Here is a 23,291-nt window from a genome sequence, read left to right on the forward strand (position 1 = left end):
TTCTCTGTGACATTTGACGGGGGGGAAAGGCAAACAGAAGTCAACGAGAGTCCCTTCCGTCATCGATGGGGGCGCCGATACCGAGATTGTTTCATGAAAAAATAAAACGCAATTTGAAACGATCCGCTTATCCGCTGACCCCGATTGGGTGATTCACGGTTATCACGTTGGCGATTAGCTGGGCTAGCGCATGAGCTATCATAGCGCCTCCGCTAATCTGCTTTGATTATTAGCCTAAGCCTTCCACGGCTGGCTACTGAGTTGATTACTGGAAAAATTACGCTGTGCTTAATATTTGTATTAATATGTCTGTGATTGCTTGTTGTCCAACTAATAATTGCTCCGGGAATGTGTCTTCGGTTATTAATAACATCGGCCATACACCCACACAGGGTATTCATCAAGAACATCGTTCATGTACCATATCGTGTACATCGATGACTTTGTCCTCGTGTCCCTGCGTGATACACAACTCGACACAGATTGTCCTACATCGGTCACAGCAGTGTTTGGTCTTTATTTTTTCCACAAGCATCCACATCTCTACCCGGCAGGGTGGATTTCACGGGGCTAAGCCGGCCAGGGTGTATTAGCGGAGCTGGAAGGCCCACTGCCAGTCCCTGAGACATGGATCCTTTCTGATCCCTGATGAGCAGCGTCTTAGCAAAGCTGTCGAACGACTCTTAAGTCAGGCAGAGTCAAGGGAATCATTAAACAGCAGAGCGTGTCCACCCTCTCTCGCGCACGCACGCACAGAAAGACACACACGCAAACACACGGAGCATCTTTCAACTCCTTATTTCCTGTGACCTTTTTCCGCGGCGTCTGCTAACGCTGCCCTTCGGAGCGAGGTGTGTCGTGTTGTGTACGGGTGATGTGGTGGTGTTTCAGCGGTCATGTTGGTATTTGCACTGACAGCAGCCTGTGCTGATTTGTATTGGAGCTAACTGGAGCAGCAGAATAAAGGCTGCTCACTACGTTCACAGCTCTTCTGCTACAGGTCGCACGCAACGTTCACGGTTCTTCTACTGCTGGCCCCGCTCTACATTCACAAGCCTTCTGCTGCATGCTCTGCTCAAAGTTCTTGGTTCTTCTGTGGCAGGCCCTGGCCTGAGTTCATGGCTCTTCTGTTGCAGGCCCTGGCCTGAGTTCATGGTTCTTCTGCTACTGGCCCTGGCCTGAGTTCATGGTTATTCTGCTACTGGCCCTGCTCTAAGTTCATGGTTCTTCTGCTACAATGTCTGTCCTAAGTTCACGGTTCTTCTGCTACAACGCCTGGCCTAAGTTCAGTATTTTTCTGCTACAGGCCATGGCCTAAGTTCACGGTTCTTCTGCTACAACGCCTAGCCTAAGTTCAGTCTTTTTCTGCTATAGGCCCTGGCCTAAGTTCACGGTTGTGCTGCTATGGGCTGCGTGGTGCGTTCACGGTGACTCTGCTACAGGCTGTGAGCGTGAAGAGAAGTAATTCCATCTGACATTTCTGGAGCAGGAGGAGGAGGACTGGACAAGGGAGGAAGGAGAGAGAGGAGGGGGGTGGATAGATAGGGGCAGAGGAGGGAAGAGTAGAGGAGGGTGAGAGTGGGGTTGTTGGGGGGGGGGGGGGGGGGGGGGCTGAAGAGAATGGGGGGGGGGGGGGAAAGAGAAGAGTCAGGGGTGGAGAGAGGGAGAGCTGATTGAGTGAAGGGATAGAGAGAGCGTCCATAGATAGTGGAGAGAAGGGGGATAAATTGCCAGAGGAGAGGAAGAGGAGGGGGGGGGCTGTTAAAAGAGATGGAGGGATGGATGGAGATGAAGAGGAAGAGGAGGGGGGCTGTTAAAAGGGATGGATGGAGATGATGCGGGAGAGGAGGAAGGGGCGTCGTGGACGTTAGCTGGATGTGAACTAAGCTCTCATGGAGATCGGAAGGGACGGCTCCAATGAGCTGAACAGCCAACCATGTATTCATATACACAGTGTATTAATAGGTTTTTAATATGTACTTTAAAGTTGTGTTTGTGTGGTTAGAGGTGGGTGTGGGCTTCCACTGAGCTGCTTGTCCATCAAACAGATTCAACCATTGGCTGACAAATTGTGCCGTTGAAGATACTATATTTAAAATGTGGTGGCAAATTTTAGATTTCTGTTTCTACAAGATTCTAGTTCAGGTCTTTGTTTTGTACTATGAAATTAATGGGAATTATTGGCCTTTGGCCCAGCAAGTGTGCAAACAAGCACACGCACGAGCACGCGCTTGACTGCCTGACACACACACACACACACACACACACACACACACAAACACACGCGCACACATACACGATCGCACACACGCCGAGCCATGCAAACGAATAAACGTCAATGGCAAAGGCAAATGAAAGGAGAGAGATGGTAGAGGGAGAGAGGAGAGAGGAGAGATGACAGGCAGAGGAGAGAGCGAGGGTGGGGGAGAGGGGTACAGGGGGCGAGAGAGTTAGGATCCAAGTGTAATTTGACAGCCTCTCTCTCCTCGCGAGGTAATGTGTGTTAGGGGGCGTGCGGCAGAGCTGCGGCGCTAACCTGTCATTAGCAACATGGCTGACAGGAAGGAGAGGGATAACAACATCGAGACGACAGAGATACCGCAGCTCTGTTTGTCTTTTGGGAGAGAAAAAGGAGAGGGAGAGATTAACAACGTTCCTGTACCTTCCTGGTCACGGCGTCCTTTGGCAAGATACAAATTTTATTTTTGTGTACGTGGTCGAATTATTTTATTTTCAATCCTTTTTGAATTCCGTATATTTTAATAAAGTTGAACCAGTCAAGGACACTGGGGACACAGTTGTTTGTCTGTATGATCAAGGACATTCAACCAAAGAAAGACACTGTGGTGTATATGATGAAGAACCTCTTCTTGATCAGTCATGGGATGATGGGGTGATGGAGAGGTGATAGGAGGGTGATCTACACTGTATATCTGACCTCAGAAGTCCCCAGGACCTGGCCATTTTGTATGATTGTCCATTTAGTGTGATCGGCACTTGCATTCCAGTGCATAAGAAATGGATAATAAAAAAGTTATAAATATTCGATCATCTTTGGGACATAGAAAAACATTTTACGGTAGACTTTGTGTTCACTAATCTTATTTTGTTCCACATCTAATTGGAAAAACGAATTGTTATAGGCCTGTTGATATTCTTATCAGGAATATGTATGTTTTGCATCAAACAATTAAATTTGACAATTTCAAATAAATAATTTACAATGTAAAACATATAGTTCTTGATGCTTGAATTCCAAAATGTTCCTCCTTATGTCCTTTTGAGATTTAATATGGTTATTAATAGATGTAGTAGCAAAGGTACAATTATGAAACCTTGAAAGGCCAAAATGAGGAATGGGCCTTGCCAGAACAGGCTGTAAGGATTCTGAACTATGTTTAAAAGGCAAGTTGTTACAGGTTCAAAGTTATCGGTGCCTTTGTCCGAACAAAGGCGAAAATGTTATTATAAAATCTGCTTGGAAGCTCTGGTCTGGCCTCTAGTGGTATATTTTCGTAACTGCAGGCACTCCCTGCACTCGTTACCAGCTTTATCAAATCAAAGGGCTCTATTGGCATAAAAAACATTGACATTCAAAAAGCAAAACAAATGTCGATTAAAAAATGGAAGAACTAATGCAAATTAAAAAAATTACAATGCAGTTATATAAAGACAATACAATAAAAAGCTACAAAGGTCCATTCTATGTGTGAGGTGTCTTTTCTCCAAAATCTTAACCCCCACTCACTTCCTTACGTTTTCAGCTGTTACAAAGGCATTGTTCATGCTGTTGCACCCACCCCCAGCCCCTGTTCGGAAGCACAGTTGTGTTAATTATACTCAGGCATTACTCCCTAAGAACACTGCTAATGTAGATATGCTAATGCTATTAAGATAGCCCTATCATGAATATGAAAGGACTGGTTGCTATTACAATGTTCAAGTTAAATTATAATATCAGTCGTAGTATAATAGTTGAACCATAGCAATAATATTACGACTCAAATCAGTGTATTCGTTCTCCGTATTACATTTAAACTGAAGGTTTATCCTCAAAATCTGTCCATTCATTCTCCCATTCAACCTCTGTGTAGGGAAATATTTGATTTAAAATACTATAAGAGAGGTGAGATAGCTGGTCAAAAGCTTTCTTCTCTGGTTTTTATTTGCAAACAAAGTAAAATAGTCACCTAAAACCCTGTCTTGGATAGAATTACAAATGAATAATTAATGTGTGTGTGTGTGTGTGTGTGTGTGTGTGTGTGTGTGTGTGTGTGTGTGTGTGTGTGTGTGTGTGTGTGTGTGTGTGTGTGTGTGTGTGTGTGTGTGTGTGTGTGTGTGTGTGTGTGTGTGTGTGTGTGTGCGTGCGTGCGTGCGTGCGTGCCGTCATTGAAATGTATTGTGTCATGTATCAATGTTAAGTCATTACGTTTCAGGGTCCCACAGTATGGGGGGGAGGGGCGGTGGAGCTGTTGGGCGTTGCCTGAATAAGTCAATAGTAATACTATTAGAAGGCTACTCATACCCTAAGTCTTAAGTGTGTGTGTGTACTATCCTGTCTTTGTGTCCCTTCGCTGTGTTCATGTGTAAATCCCTTAATTGGTGTTCTGTAATTCTGTCAGAAGATTAGTAGAAAAACAATTCAGCCATACAAGCGGACCTCACCTATCACTGTGTGTGTGTGTGTGTGTGTGTGTGTGTGTGTGTGTGTGTGTGTGTGTGTGTGTGTGTGGGGCTGGCCCTTGAGCAACCTCCATTTTGTGTGGCCCCTGAGGTTTGGGAGTGCCAAACAACTAGAGAGGTGGGTTGGTCTAGTTTTTCCTGCGAGTCTTTGTCTCGGGGGAGGGGTTCAGAGGACAGCTGAGCGGCCCGTGTGGGGCTCTCAAACAAAAGGAGGAGCCTTTGTTAATCTAATGTTTAGTGAAATGCAAAAAAGCTAAATTACAAATAAGCACATTTGAAATGACACTGCATGGCATTAGCATTTTAGCTAACTTTGGGGCTCCTCTTTGTTTTAGAGAGAGAGAGGGCCGGGGGGGGGGGGGGGGGGGAGAGAAGGTCAAGAACAGAATAACAATGTAGAGTAAGAATAGTGCATTTCCTCAGGCACTTTCAGGTTTAAATCCGTGAAACTTTACTTTCCCTGGCTAAATAACTGCTTTTATATTCTGGCCATTAAAATATGTATTATGCGTTTAATGGAACCTTTTGTACGATTTAGCTTCATTTGGATGATTTATAATCACTTGTATTTTTACAATTAATTATACACCTATTTCTGTCCATTCAGTTTAAATAATTGCCTCTCTTTTTTAATTATTGATATTTAGCATTTATTCAAGGATTATGGGTTCACCCATCTCGATCACTATGATAATAAAATTACTAATTATCTCTTTTTCAACTTAATAGAAAGATGGATGATTCTATGGTATACCTTTATTCCCGTGTTTTTTTTGTTCATATATAATCATCTTTATGCAGAGTTAAGAGATATGATGGAGTGCATATATGACTTAGTCCTGCAACTCTTTTGTTGGATAATATACAGAACCGCCAAGGCTCCACAGAATCATAATCATTCTATTCAACCGACACTATATTGGCATTACCCTTGAGAGATATCAATTTGAGCCTTATAAGAAAGTGATTTCAAAGATCTTACAACACTCATGAACTCCTTCATCCGGCAGTCATAGAGCGCTAGTTCACATCATTTGAACCACAAGGAGGTTTTCTTCTAAAAAATTGCATTTGTCTCATTTAATCATTACCTTTTCATCGAACAAAAATCCTTGAGGCAAATTGACCCTCTCATAGTGTTATCTCCTTCCAACATTCACAACTCCCTGCAGTCCCCTGCTCATGTCTGGTCCCCCGCTCCATGGTGGCTCGTGAGCGGATAACCCCCCCCGCCCTCCCCCTGCCACAACCACCACCGGCTCCGCAAGCCAGCGGCATCTCCCAGTGTGGGCCCAGTTGACGACCCCTAACCGTCCCCTTGTCCCTTGCTGGCACTTAACCGCAACGTCGTGGGGGATTATTCTGTTCATCTCAACCACGTGGGAGAGGGAAGGAGTCGCGGTCAAGGGTGACATATGGCTACTTCCCATACTCCCCCCCCCCCCCCCCTGATCTTCTGTTGGTATCGACAGGGTCGTCATCCACTGCTGGGGAATGAGGCATCAGCACATACGGCCTTCCCCATCCAGAGTCATGAAATTAATGATCTGTTCCATGTAGGAAGTCCTTTCTCGCTCGTTGAGTCTTTGACTTTTAAACCCTTTTGAGCCAGGCGGGCATGTTTTGGGTGAATTCCAGAAGATAGTAGACCGGCCTCGAACCCTCTGCTTGTGCAGCGCAAAAAAACACGCGCTTTGATGCATCGGAGAGGCGAGTGCGGCAGGGCAGCGGGATTGCGCCAACCGCATCAGCGACTGTAAGCCGTACGGTGCACTGACTTATGGCAGCAGGCGGGCGGCTTAATGTGGAGAAGCAACAGGAGCAGGGAGCTTTTACAATGCATCGCATCCGTTGACGTTGATACTTGGTTTCCCCGATGCAACCGATTATTTACCACGGATAACCGTCCGTCCGTTCCTTTCTTTCCTACCGGTACCGGAATTATTGAAGCAACCACATTAGAGTCTGTCTCGCTCGGTAGTGGTTCACAATAAAAAAAGCTTGTTGTATTATCTCTTAAAGGGGCCATGGTCATTAGCATTAGCAGGTCCATGGGGAGGGGGTTTCTGAGCTCCATGGGGGGGGGGGGGTGTGAGTGGGTGTGAGTAGCTAGCAGTAGCATTAGCATTTACAGGGTGGAGCTCTGGCCGGTGGGTACGGGGGTTGGGGGGTGGGCGGCTGAGGGCTCTGAGCAGGACCGGTGTGTCCGCTAGTCTGATACTGGGTTCATCCAGAGAGGAGCCAGGTTAAGTTGTGAGATTCAAGCCCCCTGAAGGGAGTCTGGGGGGAGAGAGTTTTTCGTGGGAGTGTGTCTCTCCTAGAGCAGCGCTGGATGTGTCTCAGTTTGTACCCCTGTCCCGCTCTCTGGGGGGGGTCAAGGAAGAGGACCTGCTAGACGGTAAGAACCTTTTTTATTTAGCCGTGTTTTAATAAAAGCTTGGTATTCAGGCCTTGTATTAATGGACCATCATGTCTTGGTAAGAGTTTGTATAAAGGCGTGTTAGCGTGTCATCCGGGCCCAACATACTGTCTGACGAGGAACAGCGGTAAAAGCTTGACTCGCATCGAAATTGTTCCACCTGGTTGCTCCGTTGTTGATTCATCCATTCAACCTTATTCGCCAAGGTCCTTATTTTTTTTTTTTTAAAGGTTTCCATTCTTTCGGCCATTAAACAACTAGCTGCATAAAGTCAGCTCGCCGCTCCCTGAATGGAGTGGCTCAATTAGTTATGTGTCTGTGTGTTTTGTCAGCTTGAAACTGTTTATGCTTGGTGGTGCACTTTGGTCCTCCAATGCAGCCCCAGGCTAGCTAGGTTGCGGGGGGGGGGGGGGGCGGGGGAGGCTAATTTGGGCAGGGGGAGGGAGGGGGGGGGGTGTATTGTTGAGCAGTAGGGAAAAGAGGACTATCAGTTCTACCCAGATAACCCCTAGCTGTCATTGGAGCTCAAGCCAAGCCCTGACCCCTGGGGGGTGAACTCTGTTGGTCATGTGACCAGGCAGTGAAGAGACCAGTATGGCTCACGGCTCTCACAGTGACCAGTGAGCTCCAAGCTGCAGAGGAGAGAGGCTGCTGGAGAGAGAGAGACAGGGGAAGAGCTAGAGAAAGGGGGAGAGAGAGCAAGACAGGAAGAATCATGAGGCCAAGGCTCGCACGCCTCAGGGCTCTTCTCTAGTGAACTACAAGCTTTAATGGACTGTGGGCCGACTAGGAGAAGAATGAGATGGATACATGGGAAGGTAAGGATTTAATTCACACACCGGGGGTTGGTGAGAGAGAGAGAGAGAGAGAGAGAGAGAGAGAGAGAGAGGGGGTGAGAGTGCGAGAGAGATAGAGTACTGTATGTGTTGGGTAGAGGCTTCTGACTTCTGAATGAATTTATGAGATTGCCTTGCCGTTGATTATATTACCATAATGTCAAATATTTGTTTCCTGTTTTACGAGATTTACTGGAAATTCGTAGCACAATTTACATGTCAGCCTATTTACGTATGGATAATAAAGTGAGGCAACGTTGAGCGAAACAACGTTGATGTTTTTGTATTCCAGCAGAATACAAGAAGTTTGTCCTTGGAACGCTTTAGCCTCGCTCAAGGACAACAATTTATGTTTTTTTTCCCCAAGCTTACCTCGGCACTTGAGGGATTTTTTTTTTAAAACCTTTTTTCCACATCAACAGCCTCTACCTTGAAGCGTTGTATCTAGGTGCTCTAAAGAACTGTTCTCTACATTATTGATCGCTATTGGGCTTTTGTTGCCCATCTGGAAAATGGTTTGTCCCTAGTCAGCAGTGTTTATGTGAAGGGCCAGTAGAAACACACCAACTGGGGCCCCCAAGGGCCCTGCTGGGGTCACCCACACGGCAACCCCTCACCACATTTCTGTGTGTTTAATTTAAATAAGCGAAACAGACAAATTTCAGTACTGCCTTGGTTTATGCATTTGGTCTTTTTTTTGTTTTTTTTCTTTCTTCCCTTCAATTGTTTTTACATTTTATTTTATTTTTGTTTTGTTTCGTTTTCTTTCTTTAATTATCTTGCTATTTCTTGAAAACAGCATGTTGAGTCATTCACTCACTACCATTCTCTACTATATTCTAAACTCTAAACATCCCATATCGTCTACAACTAGTGTTCCCTCTTCTTGGGTTCTGGCTACACTAGGAGGAATCATTTTAGGACACTACAAACCTGTATGGGGAAGCTTGTTACTGTCTCTTCACAATTCCGCTAGGCTAGCATCTTCACTAGCCTGCCAGGCTAATGACTGTGCTATTTCGCTTGGCTATCATCTTTGCTAGTCCGCCAGGCTAGTGGTTGTGCTAGTATGCTTTGCTAACGTCTTCACTGGTCTGCTATTGTCATGGCTGGTCTGTAAGGACAGTGTCAGGAAGCCAAGCATCAAGCATCCCTCACAAGCACCCCCCCTCCCTCAATACCACCACCCCTCCCTCACAACACGTCACTCACAACACGTCACTCCCATCAGGAAACACATCCCCCCTCCTCACCCCTGCCCCATTCTTTTCTCTTTCATTCTCTCTTCCTTTTATATCTGCCTTTCTTTCAATCAGCATATTCAGTCAATTGCCCATGGCCATTTGCTACTATTCTTTACTCTAAATATATCCAATATAATCTGCAGCTCGTCTTTTCTTATCTTGGGTCCTGGCTACACAATGAGACAGCAGTCATGGGGACAAGAAACATGCATGGAAACCTTTGTACTGTATGTCTTTTTCAAAAGGCTAGAGTCGTCTCTAGTTGGCTTGTCTAGCATCTTTCTAGTCCCCTAGCCTAGTGTCTACGTGATTCAACATGGCTATTGCTTGGCTTATTCGCTAGGCTAGCGTCTGCACTAGTCCACTAGGCCAGTGTCTTCGCTAGTCCACTAGGCCAGTGTCTTCACTAGTCCACTAGGCCAGTGTCTTCACTAGTCCACTAGGCAACTGTCTTCGCTGGTTTGCTTGACCAGTGTCTTTGCTAGTTTGCTTGGCTAGTGTCTTTTCTAGTCACTTGGCTATATAGCGTCTGGGGCCTCTTGGCTATAGTCTGCTAGGCTGAAGCCTTCACTAGTCACTTTGCTAGCGTCTTCGCTGGTTGCTTGGCTGAAGCCTTCACTAGTCCGCTTGGCTAGCATCTTCACTAGTGCCTCAGCTAGTCTGCCAGGTTAAGATACTCTGTAGTCCTTCATCATGCTAAGACGCTAACCATGCCCCCCCCCCCGACCGTAACCACCACCCCTCCACATTCTTGTCAGAGGAAAGAATGCGTGTGCATGTGGCTGCGGGTGTGCGTAGATAAGTATGTGCATCTGAAAGAGGAGGAGATGGAAAGGAGCAGAGGAGGAGAGAGGGAGATGGAGATTAATCTACAGGCAGCAGCTTAGCCCGGTGTGTTGTTTTTTTTGCGGGTGTGTTGGATGTGTATGGTAGCAGTTATGTGTAGATCAATAAGGGGGTGGAAGGAGGGGGGGCTGCTTACCTATAAATAGCCCCTGAGTTAACCCTCAGCATGGCAGCCATTTTCTCTTTCCTTCTTCCTCCACTTCTTCCGCCTTTTAGATTTCCTCTTCCTGTACTGTGACATAGCTGAGAGGTGTTCAAGTTGCTTTTCATTTATTTGTTATTTGACTTGACCTAACCTACGGTGTGCAAATATTCAGCTTTCTTTTTCAACGGTGTATGATTTCCACTGGCCCCTCCCCCTCTGTAAACACACACCACATACACTCGTGTAAACCATGCTAATATCGTGGTATCATTAATGCATAGCAGTAATGGAGTGTGTTCCAATGATCTGACAAACGTCCGGTGTTTCAACATATTTATGTGTAATACAGGAAATACCTACATGTAAACACATCAACAATTTATCCATGCAAACCGTGTTGGGATTTTAAATGTTTGGTCACCTACAGATAAGCCTGCATACATACAAAACATCACCATTGGTGTAAGGTAGCTATTACTACTGAGAAGGAAAGAAACACTTGGCTTTCTCTTTCACAACTGTGCAAAACATCCACCTCCGCTGCTGTAACAACTCTATCTCTATCTACTATTCCACAATAAACCAACGTATTGAACGACGTGCGATTCTTCAGTTAACATCGTCTACATATAACCGATCTTTCTCTGTGTTAATGATCTGACCCCCCCCCCAGTCCTGGCTGAGACAGGCAAGGGGGGTAGGGGGGATGGTTGGAACGGGGGTTAGGGTGGGAGTCGTCGTGGTGGTGGGGCTGGTTAAGTCGGAGACAGGGTGTATCTTATCTCGACGGCCAACGTCAACAGGTTACCATTGTCATCTGGAATATGTGGAACTCCATGGAAGTTTTTGGTATTAGCATGACAATGGGGGGGGGGGGGGGGGGGGGAGCTGGTGGTGGTGCTGGTGGTGGGGGGCATCTGGTGGAATGTAAGATCTGTGTTGTATCTATTACCCCCAAGGCGCTCTCTTCCTCCCTCTCTTGCTGTCAGTCTTGATCTCTCACTCTGTCTCTGTCTCTCTCTATATCTCTATCTGTCTCGCTGTCTCTTTTTCTGTCTCTTTCCGTCTGTCCCTGTGTCCTCGGGTCTCCTTCATCTAACTGTATAGTCTCTCTTTATGTCGCTCTCTGTCTCTCTCTCTCTCACTTCAATTCAAATGGAGCTACATTTTGAATGGAAACTTACATTTACATTGCCAAAGCACAAAAATAGGATTTTGTAGTCAAAAATAAAATGCTATAACAATCTAAAAATATTTTTACACATTGGAAATGTACTTTGAGTTGGGCTTCCAATGGTAAACAGTTTTTTTTAAGTAAGCAAACAGAATGTAAAACAGGGCTCTATCTCACCCCACTCTCTCTATCTCTCTGAGGTATCTTGTTACAACACAGAGTATGTATGTGCCGCTAGATTAGTGAGACATTTACGTCTGATTGGAGGAAATGCAGAGGAAGCCATTTGTCTCATTGGACGACTGACCGTGGCTGTCTTCAGTTGACAACAGATGTGCCGTGTGTGAGGGTCGCAGTTCACAGCGGAAAAATACTAGATTTCTCCATCCCCCGCTTTCTCTCTCTCTCTCTCTTGCTCTCGCTCTCTCTCGCTGTTCCTCTATGCTCTCGCTGTTCCCCTCCTCCCTCACACCCCCTCCTTACCTGTCAATACCTCTCTCATACCTTTTACATTTCTATCAGTTAGCTTTATCGGCATGGAAACTAAACCTGTACATGACCAAAAAAAAAGAAAAGGCAAACGGGAAAAATGTACGATTAAATGTGAGAAGTGCATTGATGTATCTCCATTTCTTTCTCGGTCTCTGTCCGTCTCATTCTCTCACTCAGCTGGAAGGTCTTTTGAGGGAAGACAAACCGCTGGTGTGTGTGAAGGTCTTTCCAGATCTCTCCACCTTTTCTTCTATCTTAGGTTTACCCTCTGTCCCTGCTATTGTCCTCCTCCCTAGCCCACAAAGACAGGATTTGACTGTGTTGGAAATAGCTATGTGTGTATTTCCAAAAAGAACGGGTCAATGCCACAGTGATGGCGTTTGTGTTTTCTCCAGTGTGTTGTAGGGATTTATTGGCATTTGCGTTTCACTCATTGTTCAATGGGCTCCTGAAGTCACCAAGGACCTCTGACCTGGATATGTTTGAACTATAAATACAATTGGACTGTAATCTCCATTCAATTCTACAGTTGGTGGGGCCCGTGCGCACAGTTGATCTACAAATGGACCCCCGGGCTGACTGTTGGACTGCTGCCCTGACGGGAGGTTAAAATGCTTGGCTGGCGTTTCCCGTTTGGCTTTAAAAGTTTAGAGTGAAACCTGGCGTGACCTTTGAGAAACAATGCAGCCTTTAATGATTAGGAGGGGGAGACCCAGGGCACGGGGGAGGAGGCGCAGAGGGGGAGGCGGAGAGTTCAAGACTGGCTTTATAACTCTTCCACATGTCTCCTCCCGGGGATTTATTGTAGTCACATGACCCGGGTGTCAATCAGCTATTCTTTTCCATCAAAGCTTACCCTCTCAACTAACTTAGCTGCCAGCAGGCATCTCATCCTAGCATAGTCAACCCCCCTCAGTTAGGTAAGCTTGCTACTCATATCAGCGCTCTGTAGCCATTAGTTCCCTACTCGTTTATCTGCTAGTTTCTGGGCCTTTTAAGCCTCTTAAAATATATATGAGTGAGGGGTCAGGGTAGTCTCATGTTTGACTTGCCCACCCAAGGTTTCATCCCAATGTCCAAGGTCTCTCTGTAGACGTCCTAGAGCAAGGTGCTCCGTAAGGACATGCGTTTGAAAAGATTCCTTGCAAGTGGTTCTGGATGAAAGCGCCTGCTAAAAAGACAAAATGGCTGAATGGTGAATCGTGAGGTGTGAAGGGAGCAGGGACAGTAAAGCCACACAGCCGGGGGGAGGGGGTGGGCGGAGGGGGGGGGGGGGATGTGGCAGTGGCAGATCAAGTGTGTGGATGTGTGAACTCTCCTTTAATAACGGCGGCCATGCACTTGAAAGAGGAGGGTGAGAGATCCAACAAATAAATCAGTCTTTTGCGGGGTGCGAGGGAAGGAAACCGAAAGCCATTGTTGTTCCCCCTTCTGATTAAAGGAAGTCGGGCGTTTGTGGCGAAGTGTAGTCGGGTTCTCAACGCGTCGATGCCGGAGCCACATGGGCAGACAAATGGTTTCATTGAGGAAGGGCGGGAATGAGGGAACAGCGACGGAACTTTATCCTGAGGCTTTAAACAAGCTCTTGTGTAAAAACCCCCGCTGGTCAGATTAAATATCTGGAAGCTTCTCTGCTAACTAGGCAAATGAGTGGCTCGGGGAAGACAATGACAGCTGGGGTCATGTTCTTCCTGCAGAAGAATGAGCTAAGGCACACCCTGGAAACTGCAATGACTACTTTCTTTCAGGGGCTTTTAAATGTTGCTTTGGTTTCATCTGTATCTCTTCAATTGTTGGTGTGATTCGTTGGTGATAGCTTTTGTACATGCGTGTTGTACTTTTTGTCCGTGTACTGTTGTGAAGTTTAGTGCGTAGTGTTTTGGTCTAGTTAGTCTCTAGTTTATGTAGTATAGTTAGTCAACATGTGGAGTTGTGGGGTATTTTTTAAGAGCAGTGTTGCATATACAGCTATGAATATTCCCTCACCACTCCAGTGCAACACAAAACATATTGATTACTATTGTCCTGTTGGCTCTTTCAATTCATCCCTTTCTTGTTTCTCCTGTGTCACCGTGTTCCACAATATTGGGCACACGTCTCCCCTCCCCGACTACGGTGCTTTGTTGATATGAGCCGGCTGAAGATGCTTTTCATCAAATCCTTGAATGGAAATAATCCAATTCAAGTGTCACTTGTATCCTGGCCTGCCTTGCACCATTACTTAACATACTGCAGAAACCCGCCCAGCCTTCCGTTTAAGCCATGAAACCGTATTTTATGATTCAACCTATTTTTTCACCCCGGATTTCGTCAACATGATATTGATTCTATCAGACCTGTGATCTTCTTTTGTGTTCACTAGGAGGGGGGTGGGGGTTTTACGCATCTCTTGGGTCTGCAGGGTTAATGACTAAAACAGTTAGTCTAATCCAGAGATGAGGTCACTGCTTGACCCCCCCCCCCCCCTCTCTTTGTTGCTGTACAGTATTGTAACGCTGAGGAAGGATTTTAAAACTCACTTAAAAGCCAAATCCCTGATTCTGAGCTCTGCCAAACCTTCCATTCACTGAAACCTTATGCTGCGATTTACACACACACACACACACACACACACACACACACACACACACACACACACACACACACACACACACACACACACACACACACACACACACACACACACACACACACACACACACACACACACACACACACACACACACACACACACACACACACACACACACACACACACACACACAGACACACACACACACACACTAATAACCTAGAGTACGCAAGCCTTCTTTAAAAGCTGATTCTTTAGGAGTGGATTCTATGTTATCTCGGTCACGACGTGCCTGACCAGGTGACTCCCCTCCCCCCCAATCACAATCATTCTGCTATTTAATCCATCTCATTCAATGAACTACACAATGGAGTGCTGCTTTGAGTTTCCACTGCAGGTTGAAATCAGCCATCACCACGGTACAGCATGAGAAAATAAATCAATGCTGTATTTGAGGGATTTAATTTCTTAAAACTGCTTTTTTCAAATGCATTCCTTTTTCAAATGAATGCAGTCAATGGATGCCTTCTTCCTTCGCTCTTGTCGTTTCTTCAATAAAGCTCGTCTGCAGGGTCAAGCCATGACCTCGACCGATAACTGTCCTGGCCCTGCGCCCATCCCGAATGCACAGTTCAAACAAAATTCTTTCTGGCGGCACAGTTTCACCACTTTCTCAGCACCAGATTCCTTTTGTTCTTCGAACAAGCTAATCCTCGTGTGAATCAATGACAACATGACATAACATCTTGGGACACATGTCCCGGAAGAGTGGATATGGGTTCGGGAGCATCGTGCTCGAGGAGGCCTGCTACAGGTTACACTGTGTCGGCATACGGGTTTGAACCCGGAACCTTTCGGAGAGAATCAAACGACGCTAACGGCCGGTCAATCCTGCTCCACTCGTTTGCATTGTGAGAGGAACAGACTTGGTGCTAGGGCTGTGTTCTGGTATGTTCTCCTCAGCCCAAGGTGGTGTTGATCTTTTAAAGATATAGACGATCGCTCTGTTGCATTCCACCCAGAGGCCGAGCCTGGAAGCAGAGTTGTCTGCGGATACCTTGGCTCAGACCGCCCTGTGCTGTGCTTGGGGCCGGTGATGTTTGATGTCTTCATAGAACGTTGAAGGTGCTGCAGGGCTGGGTGGATGCCTGTCTTTTGGTTTTTCGATGGATGTGCACAAAGCTGTTTCAAAGTCTACATGTCTCAGCTTTAGAACAATACATTAGAAAGAGTTGATTATATAGAAGACGTTTCCATGGAAATCGTAACATTCGGTAGCTGTGTGGAGGCTGTGTCCGCCAAATGTTCTGAACATCATTTCTACATTTTTTCCTGTCGTTGGACAGGAAATCCTGTCCTGGTACTTCTGTTCGCTTTGTCCCTCCTCCTCTCCTTTTAGTCAAACCCACTCCAAAATTACATTTTAAAAGAACGTAATGATTAAATATATTTATTATTTATTACATTAAACATTTAAACCAGATTAAACGAAGGACGGATGGGTTTTACAGTAATTTAGGACATTGTCGTTTATAATGCGTTTATCATGCTGTATACACATATATTCGACACACTTTCATTCTAGAGACTACACAGCTTATTGAGTGTAGTCATGCATGTCAGCTTCCTGTTCATCTAAGCAGAACCAGGGTTAGGTGGTAGGGGAGAGAGGAAGAGGGGGAGAGAGGAAGAGGGGGAGAAAGGAGAGACGTAAGCGAAGGCGCTCTTGTTATTTAATATGGTGGCTTTCTCTGAGCCAAGCGGCTGAATTAAACATGCAAGATGTCTTAACCTCCTGAGCACCCCCTTACCTTCTTACATCGTAGTAGCGCAGCCTCACCGTAGCTACACTTTCTGGATTAACCCGTTGCTGGTGAGCACATAAACTCAGTGTTTTCTAAAATGCATCTAGCAGTGGTGCTACAAGCAGAGTATTATCGGTTTTATTCAATAGACGTCCTAAAAATGCTATTTGTTCTTTGAAACAAATGTATCATAGGTGCCCTATCTGCACCCTCTTCAACTTATACATTGTAATCTTTTTTTGCTTAAATGGCAAAAACAATGTGCCTTATTATTTTTCTTTTATCTTGAATGAACCTGAGCCCTATCAGAATCACACTAAGATCTCTCTCTGCGGCTGCGCTCGTCAGCAGCGAGCACTCGCACATCACCATGGTGCCCCTCACACACACCCCAGCCCCACTGCTGAAAATTGTAAAATAAATATAATTTTTTTTCAAGCCATATGTGACGGCTCTGTAGTTTTCTTACGTTTACGGTTCCTTTACAGGTTCAGTCCTGTGATAAAACAATTTACACACTGTCGTTGTTTACCAGTTATCCAAAAACAGGATGTTTGATATCACAGGTTTCCTTGTGAAAGGTGTGGCAAAAAAAAAATCCAGAATCAAGGGGTTTACGTGAACCGATATTCACTCCCTTGTTGTGTGTGTGTTTGCGTTTTTCTCTTGACAGATGATTCGGCTGAGCTGCGTACCTGCCTCATCTGCGGCGACCGTGCCACAGGCCTGCACTATGGCATCATTTCCTGCGAGGGCTGCAAGGGGTTCTTCAAGCGCAGCATCTGCAACAAACGCGTGTACCGCTGCAGCCGCGACAAGAACTGCGAGATGTCGCGCAAGCAGCGCAACCGGTGCCAATACTGCCGGCTGCTCAAGTGTCTACAGATGGGCATGAACCGGAAAGGTGAGGAGACACTCCTATTCTCACTATTTGGCTATTTAGTCCTTCAGCAAAAGGCTCCCATCTTACTTTGTGATTCAGGGAGACGCTCTTATTCTCACTATTTTAATGATTATTTGCCAGCAGTCTTTGAGCAACAGACTCCTTTCTGAACTATTTTAATATGAATTCCTTCAGCAAGAGTAGACTGTTCTCCCAATTTGATGTGGTAGACTGTACTAGGCTCCCCTTTATCCTGGTCTTTATTTGCATTTAAAACTAAGCGTCTGGTCATTGTGCTGATGAACATGTGAATAAGGCCAAGGGGTCATTTTTTTTCGATTTATCTAAATCTGTCACTACATGCTGAATGCATTCATACGGAGAATCAATGGAGGCCGCAACAATTTATCATCCAACTGACTTTGCATCGAGACATCCCATCTCATGTGTATGAATATACCCCCACCTAGTGGCAAAGCAATACAATAGATTGTTTTACTCAACCGTAGTGAAGGCTTCATTACTTTGTCCACTAGGTGGAGCTCTAGGCCCTGCTGTGTGTAATGAAAGATTTCAACATTCTGATTTGTATGACGTTTTATCTTAAAGCAATCAGAGAAGATGGTATGCCAGGTGGGAGGAACAAAAGCATCGGTCCAGTTCAGGTAATGGCAACTGCAACATTTTAACATTGAACACGTCCCATTTATGTCCCACAATTTCCCAACTCATTTCATAAACAATCCATCATCATGAAGTTTAGCTGTGACTTACTTCACCTGTTTGTTAGAGGCTGAAAAACGGTAGGAAAAAATCCAGGTGTCCTAAACAAAGAAACACACATTCCCTCCACTGTGTGGATTTAATAATTCGTCCATATTTACATAGGAGCTTGCCGTGGCTGCTTGTGAAAGTGCTTGGTGGTTATGACTCAACAACCAACCGAACCCACGAGCATCCATGTTCAGAACACTGTTTGTTATGGCTCAGAACAAACCCAGCCAGACTCTTTACTAGCACCACCCCGTGACCCCCCCCAGCCAACGTCTCCACGTGCACAAAGGGACACTGGGTTCAACACCGTCATAATCACACAATCCAGAGAGAGTGTCTGTGTTTTCTTCTTTATATTTCTCCCCTGCAGAGTCAAAAAGTGCAAGAAAAAAAAGCTATTTAGTAATTTCTCGGTTTTTGTCGTGAATGAAGGGGACCCTGATGTCATTAATTTCAATGAGTTGCCGTTTCGATTTACATGCTGGAATTGAAGCCCCACCCCCGGTTTGAGGCAATAGAGCAGAGACGTGGCGCCTGGTCTAGCAGGCTAATGTCTTTGTTATGCGTTTGGTCCCCTTTTAATTTGTCTTTGCATGGAACGGCAAAGGTTCTATTACTTTAGCCGTAACGACTAAAAACCCATAGCCCGATCTCGCCATACACACACATGTGCATTCAAACACACTCAAACAGACACACACACCTTGTCACCCTCAAGAGACACACAGACTCAAATGCATACAAGCACACCCTCTGGCATGCACGTGGACACACTCACAATCCCACACACTCTTATGGCGCCCCGTCATTCATTTTCTCTTTATTTTGTGTCCTTGCTCCGCTCAGTTTTCCGTTGGTCGGTGACACACACACACACAAAGACACACACGCACGCACACACCTACGCGCACACACACACACACACACACACACACACACACACACACACACACACACACACACACACACACACACACACACACACACACACACACACACACACACACACACACACACACACACACACACACACACACACACACACACTAGCCCCTTTAATACAGAGATCCTGCGATATTACCGTAGAGAAGTTCTGTTATTATGCTGGCTTTGCTTTCATAACCAAAGAACCAAACAAAAGCGACACGACTCTTACCCCGTGTTGGCGTTTTGTAATTACAGCGGGACGTGGAGCATGACATCGCCAGCGTCTAGTACATAACATACAAGACAGCAGGCGACAATGGCGGGTGAATACCGCTCTCCAAACACAAGCACGTTGGCTGGACTTCGTACACAACGCGTCGAGTAGTTATGTCACAATTATTCTCACAGAATGGTCGGCACCCTCTACAGAGACGTTTGCGCCTTTTGCATAGTCCGTTCCTAGCGAACTCTGACTATTCTGTATGTTCACAATACAATTATTCTTAAAGACGAGCTTGCCCCAGTGCTGCCCTCCTCCTCCCTACTCTCGTTTGTAGCTCCTCATCCTCCTTTTGTATCTCTCTCTAACCTCTTTTGTCTTCTCTCTCTCCCCAATCCTCCTCATCATCTCCCCCCCCCCCCCCCCCACCAGATCTCGGAGGAGGAGATAGAGAGGATCATGTCGGGGCAGGAGTTCAAGGAGGAGGCGGCAGAGCACACCTGGGTGGAGCGCAACGTTGGAGACAGCGACCACAGCTCCCCTAGCAACGGGGCGTCCGAGGGCAACCAGCCCTCGCCCGCCTCCACCCTCTCCTCCAAGTGAGTTCTCTCCCTCTTCCCCTCCATCCTCTCCTCCCCCCTCTCCTCCAAGTGAGTTCTCTCCCTCTTCCCCTCCCTCCTCCCCCCTCCACCCTCTCCTCCAAGTGAGTTCTCTCCCTCTTCCTCCCCTCCTTCCTCCCTCCTCCACCCTCTCCTCCAAGTGAGTTCTCTCCCTCTTCTCCTCCCCCCTCCACCCTCTTTTCCAAGTGAGTTCTCTTGCACACACACACACACACACACACACACACACACACACACACACACACACACACACACACACACACACACACACACACACACACACACACACACACACACAGTCCCACTCCCTCTCCACGATGCAAAATTATTGAAAGAAAGAAAGAAAAACCAGCAGAAATAAAGAAGTATGCGGCTGTTATCTGCAAGCGACGTGCATTGTCTGTGTGCCTGCCAAGGCCACATATTGTCTGCTCATGCTGTGTATTCTGATCACTCGATGTGTAAACATGGCCTTTATCGCCCGCGCGCACACACACACGCACATGCACACAAACACACCCTCAGCAGCCAGGATAACAGATAGCTGAAGAACCCCTCCTCCCCCCCCTCGTGATTCTAATCAAATGAAATCTGTAAATGAAATGCAGCCGGAATTATCAGCATGCCAATGCAGTGACCTGGGTGTCTCGGCTATGTGGGCCTTTTGATTTAGGTGGTGGGTGGGTGGATGTTGGGTGTAGCACAACTGAAGGAGCGTCTTAAAGCCCTTTCAGTCGTATGCATAAGAGCTTCTATACACTTCTATACACACTTCTTGATTGATTCCATCCAGATGGAAATAGATGGATGGACAATTGCTTTGATGGAGATGGATAGATAGATATAGATGGAGATGGTTGAATTGAAAGCTACTTCGGTACTGTGGTGAATACGCCACAGGCTAATGGCATCACAGGAATCCCGAAGAACAACATTTCCCAGCATGCAGCAGGAGGTTCCTAAACTACCAAGAGCAGTTGATAATCTCCTGTCCCCCGCCTCCTTCGTCCCAGCTCCTCCCGGCGGTCCCACGATTAGTCTAAAGCGCACCTAACCTTTGACCTTTCTCTTCCCCCCCCCTCCCCCTTCCACCCAGCCGGTCGGGTGAGATGACGGGCTACACGGCGGCGGCGCTGAGGGAGCAGTACATCAACACGTCCATGAGCACCCACTACCAGCTGCTGCCCCACCTCTTCAGCTACGCGGCGCAGTCGGGGCTGCTGACCCCCCAGCCGCGCTCCCTCTACCCGCAGTCCCACCCCATGGTGCTGCAGCTGGTGGCCGCCGAGGACCTCAGCCCCCTGGCCACGCCCATGCTCATAGAGGACGGGTGAGAACGCGTTCGCCTTCCGTTCCCACTGCACGGTTCACTTGTTTTTCACGCCAGTAGCTGAGGGGTGGGGCGTTTTTTTAGCGGGTAGCCGCAGGGTTGCTAGTTCGATCCCGGGCTCCTCCTAGCTCCTCCGAGTGTCGAGGTCTACTAACCCTAACTGCTCCCGACGAGCTGGTTGTCGCCTTGCATGGCTGACGCTGCCGTCGGTGTGTGAATGGGTGAATGTTGGGCATTATTGTAAAGGGCTAAAAAATATATGATTCATGAATACAGTCCATTTACATTAATACCCCTCTCAGATCCACCGACGCAAAACGTTGGCATACAAACATAAAATATACATAAAATATTCAATGGAAATGACGTTTTCAATTTTAAACGATAATTACTATTTACTTTGCTGTAGACTGACTAACATATTTGTATGCAATATACTATTAGTTCTATGAAGCTATGGTTATTGTAAATGGAGCATTTAGGAGGACATGGTGAACCCTAGTAAGACATCCATACCTACAACAGTAATATTTTACTCCTGGCACTCAACCACACAGCAAGTAGACATAGTTTGGATAGTTGGTGTAGACTACGTTTCGTATTTGCCACAAGTTTCTGCTTTGTTTTGCCTCAAGCTAATGCTTCGTGATCATGATGTTTACTGAGAAAAGGTCTGTCGGGGGTAACAAGGTAACCTTAGCAACAAGTCCACGCTCCATTCTTCACGTCGGAAATGAATGGAAGCTTAATTGATTTGTATTTGTTTCCAAATAACTCCTTTTTAAAGATGGTTAAATACCACATCACAACATGGTTAGGTGTACTTTAGAAATCCCAGACAGGAAATTCCAACGATGACTGCCTTTCGAAGCTTACATCCACCATACATTTTTGTGTGACAAAGTGTTTCTTTGATTCTTTATTCTTCCTCTCTCTGGCTCGTGCTCTTCCTCTCTCTGGTGTCAACACAAGAGTTATATAATGATGGAAGGAAAGTTATTGAATATGTATTTTTTCGCTTCGTTTATAGTTTTAGGGGGGGGGGGTGACAAGAGAGAGGGAGACGAACACTAACAAATTTTCACAAAACCTTCCATGAAATGTATTTTTGCATCTTTTCTCACGATCTTCTTCTTCTCTCTCTCTGCCTGCTGCTGGTCCTGTCCCTGCAGGTACAAGGTGAGCCAGGTGGAGCTGTTCGCCCTGCTCTGCCGGTTGGCCGACGAGCTGCTGTTCAGGCAGATCTCGTGGATCAAGAAGCTGCCGTTCTTCTGCGAGCTGTCCATCGAGGACTACACCTGTCTGCTGAGCTCCACTTGGCAGGAGCTCATCCTGCTGTCCTGCCTCACCATCTACAGCGCGCACATCTTCGGAGACCTGGCCGACGTCACCGCCAAGTACACGCCGTCAGACGACGAGCTGCAGGGGTGAGGCTGGGCGGGGCCGGGTGGGCGGGCCTTGGTGATCGTGTGTGCCTGTCCATCAATATATTCACTGAGTCGCTTTGGAATGATGAAGAAGTCCGATGTAGGGTTGATAGTGGGATTAAATATATTTTAGTAGGTTAAGTTGATGTATGAACTGTGGCGAGATCAGAGACACACACACACACACACACTCGCACACGCGTGCTAGATACCTAGGGCTCCATCAGCCTACAAGCTGCACGAATGTTAAGAATGCCACCTATTGCATCTATTTATGATGCATGTTTAATAGTATACGCATATTTATAACGCTATAGCAACGTGTGAACGAAGCGCAACGAAGGGAAGAGCAGATCAGGTTTCTCAGCCAGACTTCTATTACTCCTGCCTCCCTTCCGTTGGAGCTATCTCCCGCCATTAATGTACAACACCCACACACACTCTTCAGAGAGAGAGAGACACTATGAGTGCCTCTCTCTATCCATCTCTCTGTCTCACAGCCGCGGCCCTATGCCAACTCAATATATTTTGCGGGGCACAGAGCACAGGGAGGTGAGCGTCCCAGATGGCGGAGCAGAAATCTGTTCTCCTCGGGCCGGCTCGGTATCTCCAAAGTAAAAGCGCAGCAGTAATGTAATAATTCCCATGGCAGCGCCCTTATTGTGGTTGGCGGGGGTCCAGAGAGCCGTAGAGGGGAGGGTCCCGGAGCGCTGACCAGCACCGTCTGATGAATGAAATACACCTCCGGCCCAGGCCGGATGAGGGCGGAGGGGGGTTGGGTGTATGATAGGGTGGTGTGTTGGGTGGAGAATTGTTCAGAGGATGTGTGTGTGTGTACTGTAGTTGGAAGGGTGTGTGTTTGGTTGGGAGTCTGCGTGTGCGTGTGTGTTGTTG

At 46.6% G+C, this 23,291-nt stretch overlaps 1 protein-coding gene across 1 annotated transcript in view; it reads left to right on the forward strand.

Moving 5' to 3' along the window:
• The window catches only part of nr6a1a (nuclear receptor subfamily 6, group A, member 1a), a 71,070-nt gene that overhangs the window by 41,124 nt on the left and 6,655 nt on the right, over nucleotides 1-23,291 (forward strand). Inside the window, exons 4-8 of the mRNA XM_056591492.1 lie at nucleotides 16,890-17,120; nucleotides 17,709-17,764; nucleotides 19,453-19,619; nucleotides 20,737-20,970; nucleotides 22,143-22,397. Coding sequence (XP_056447467.1) covers nucleotides 16,890-17,120; nucleotides 17,709-17,764; nucleotides 19,453-19,619; nucleotides 20,737-20,970; nucleotides 22,143-22,397 — 943 coding nt within the window. The remainder of the gene's footprint in view (nucleotides 1-16,889; nucleotides 17,121-17,708; nucleotides 17,765-19,452; nucleotides 19,620-20,736; nucleotides 20,971-22,142; nucleotides 22,398-23,291) is intronic.

The sequence above is a fragment of the Gadus chalcogrammus genome, chromosome 6 (assembly GCF_026213295.1).
Source record: "Gadus chalcogrammus isolate NIFS_2021 chromosome 6, NIFS_Gcha_1.0, whole genome shotgun sequence".
Classification (NCBI taxonomy): domain Eukaryota; kingdom Metazoa; phylum Chordata; class Actinopteri; order Gadiformes; family Gadidae; genus Gadus; species Gadus chalcogrammus.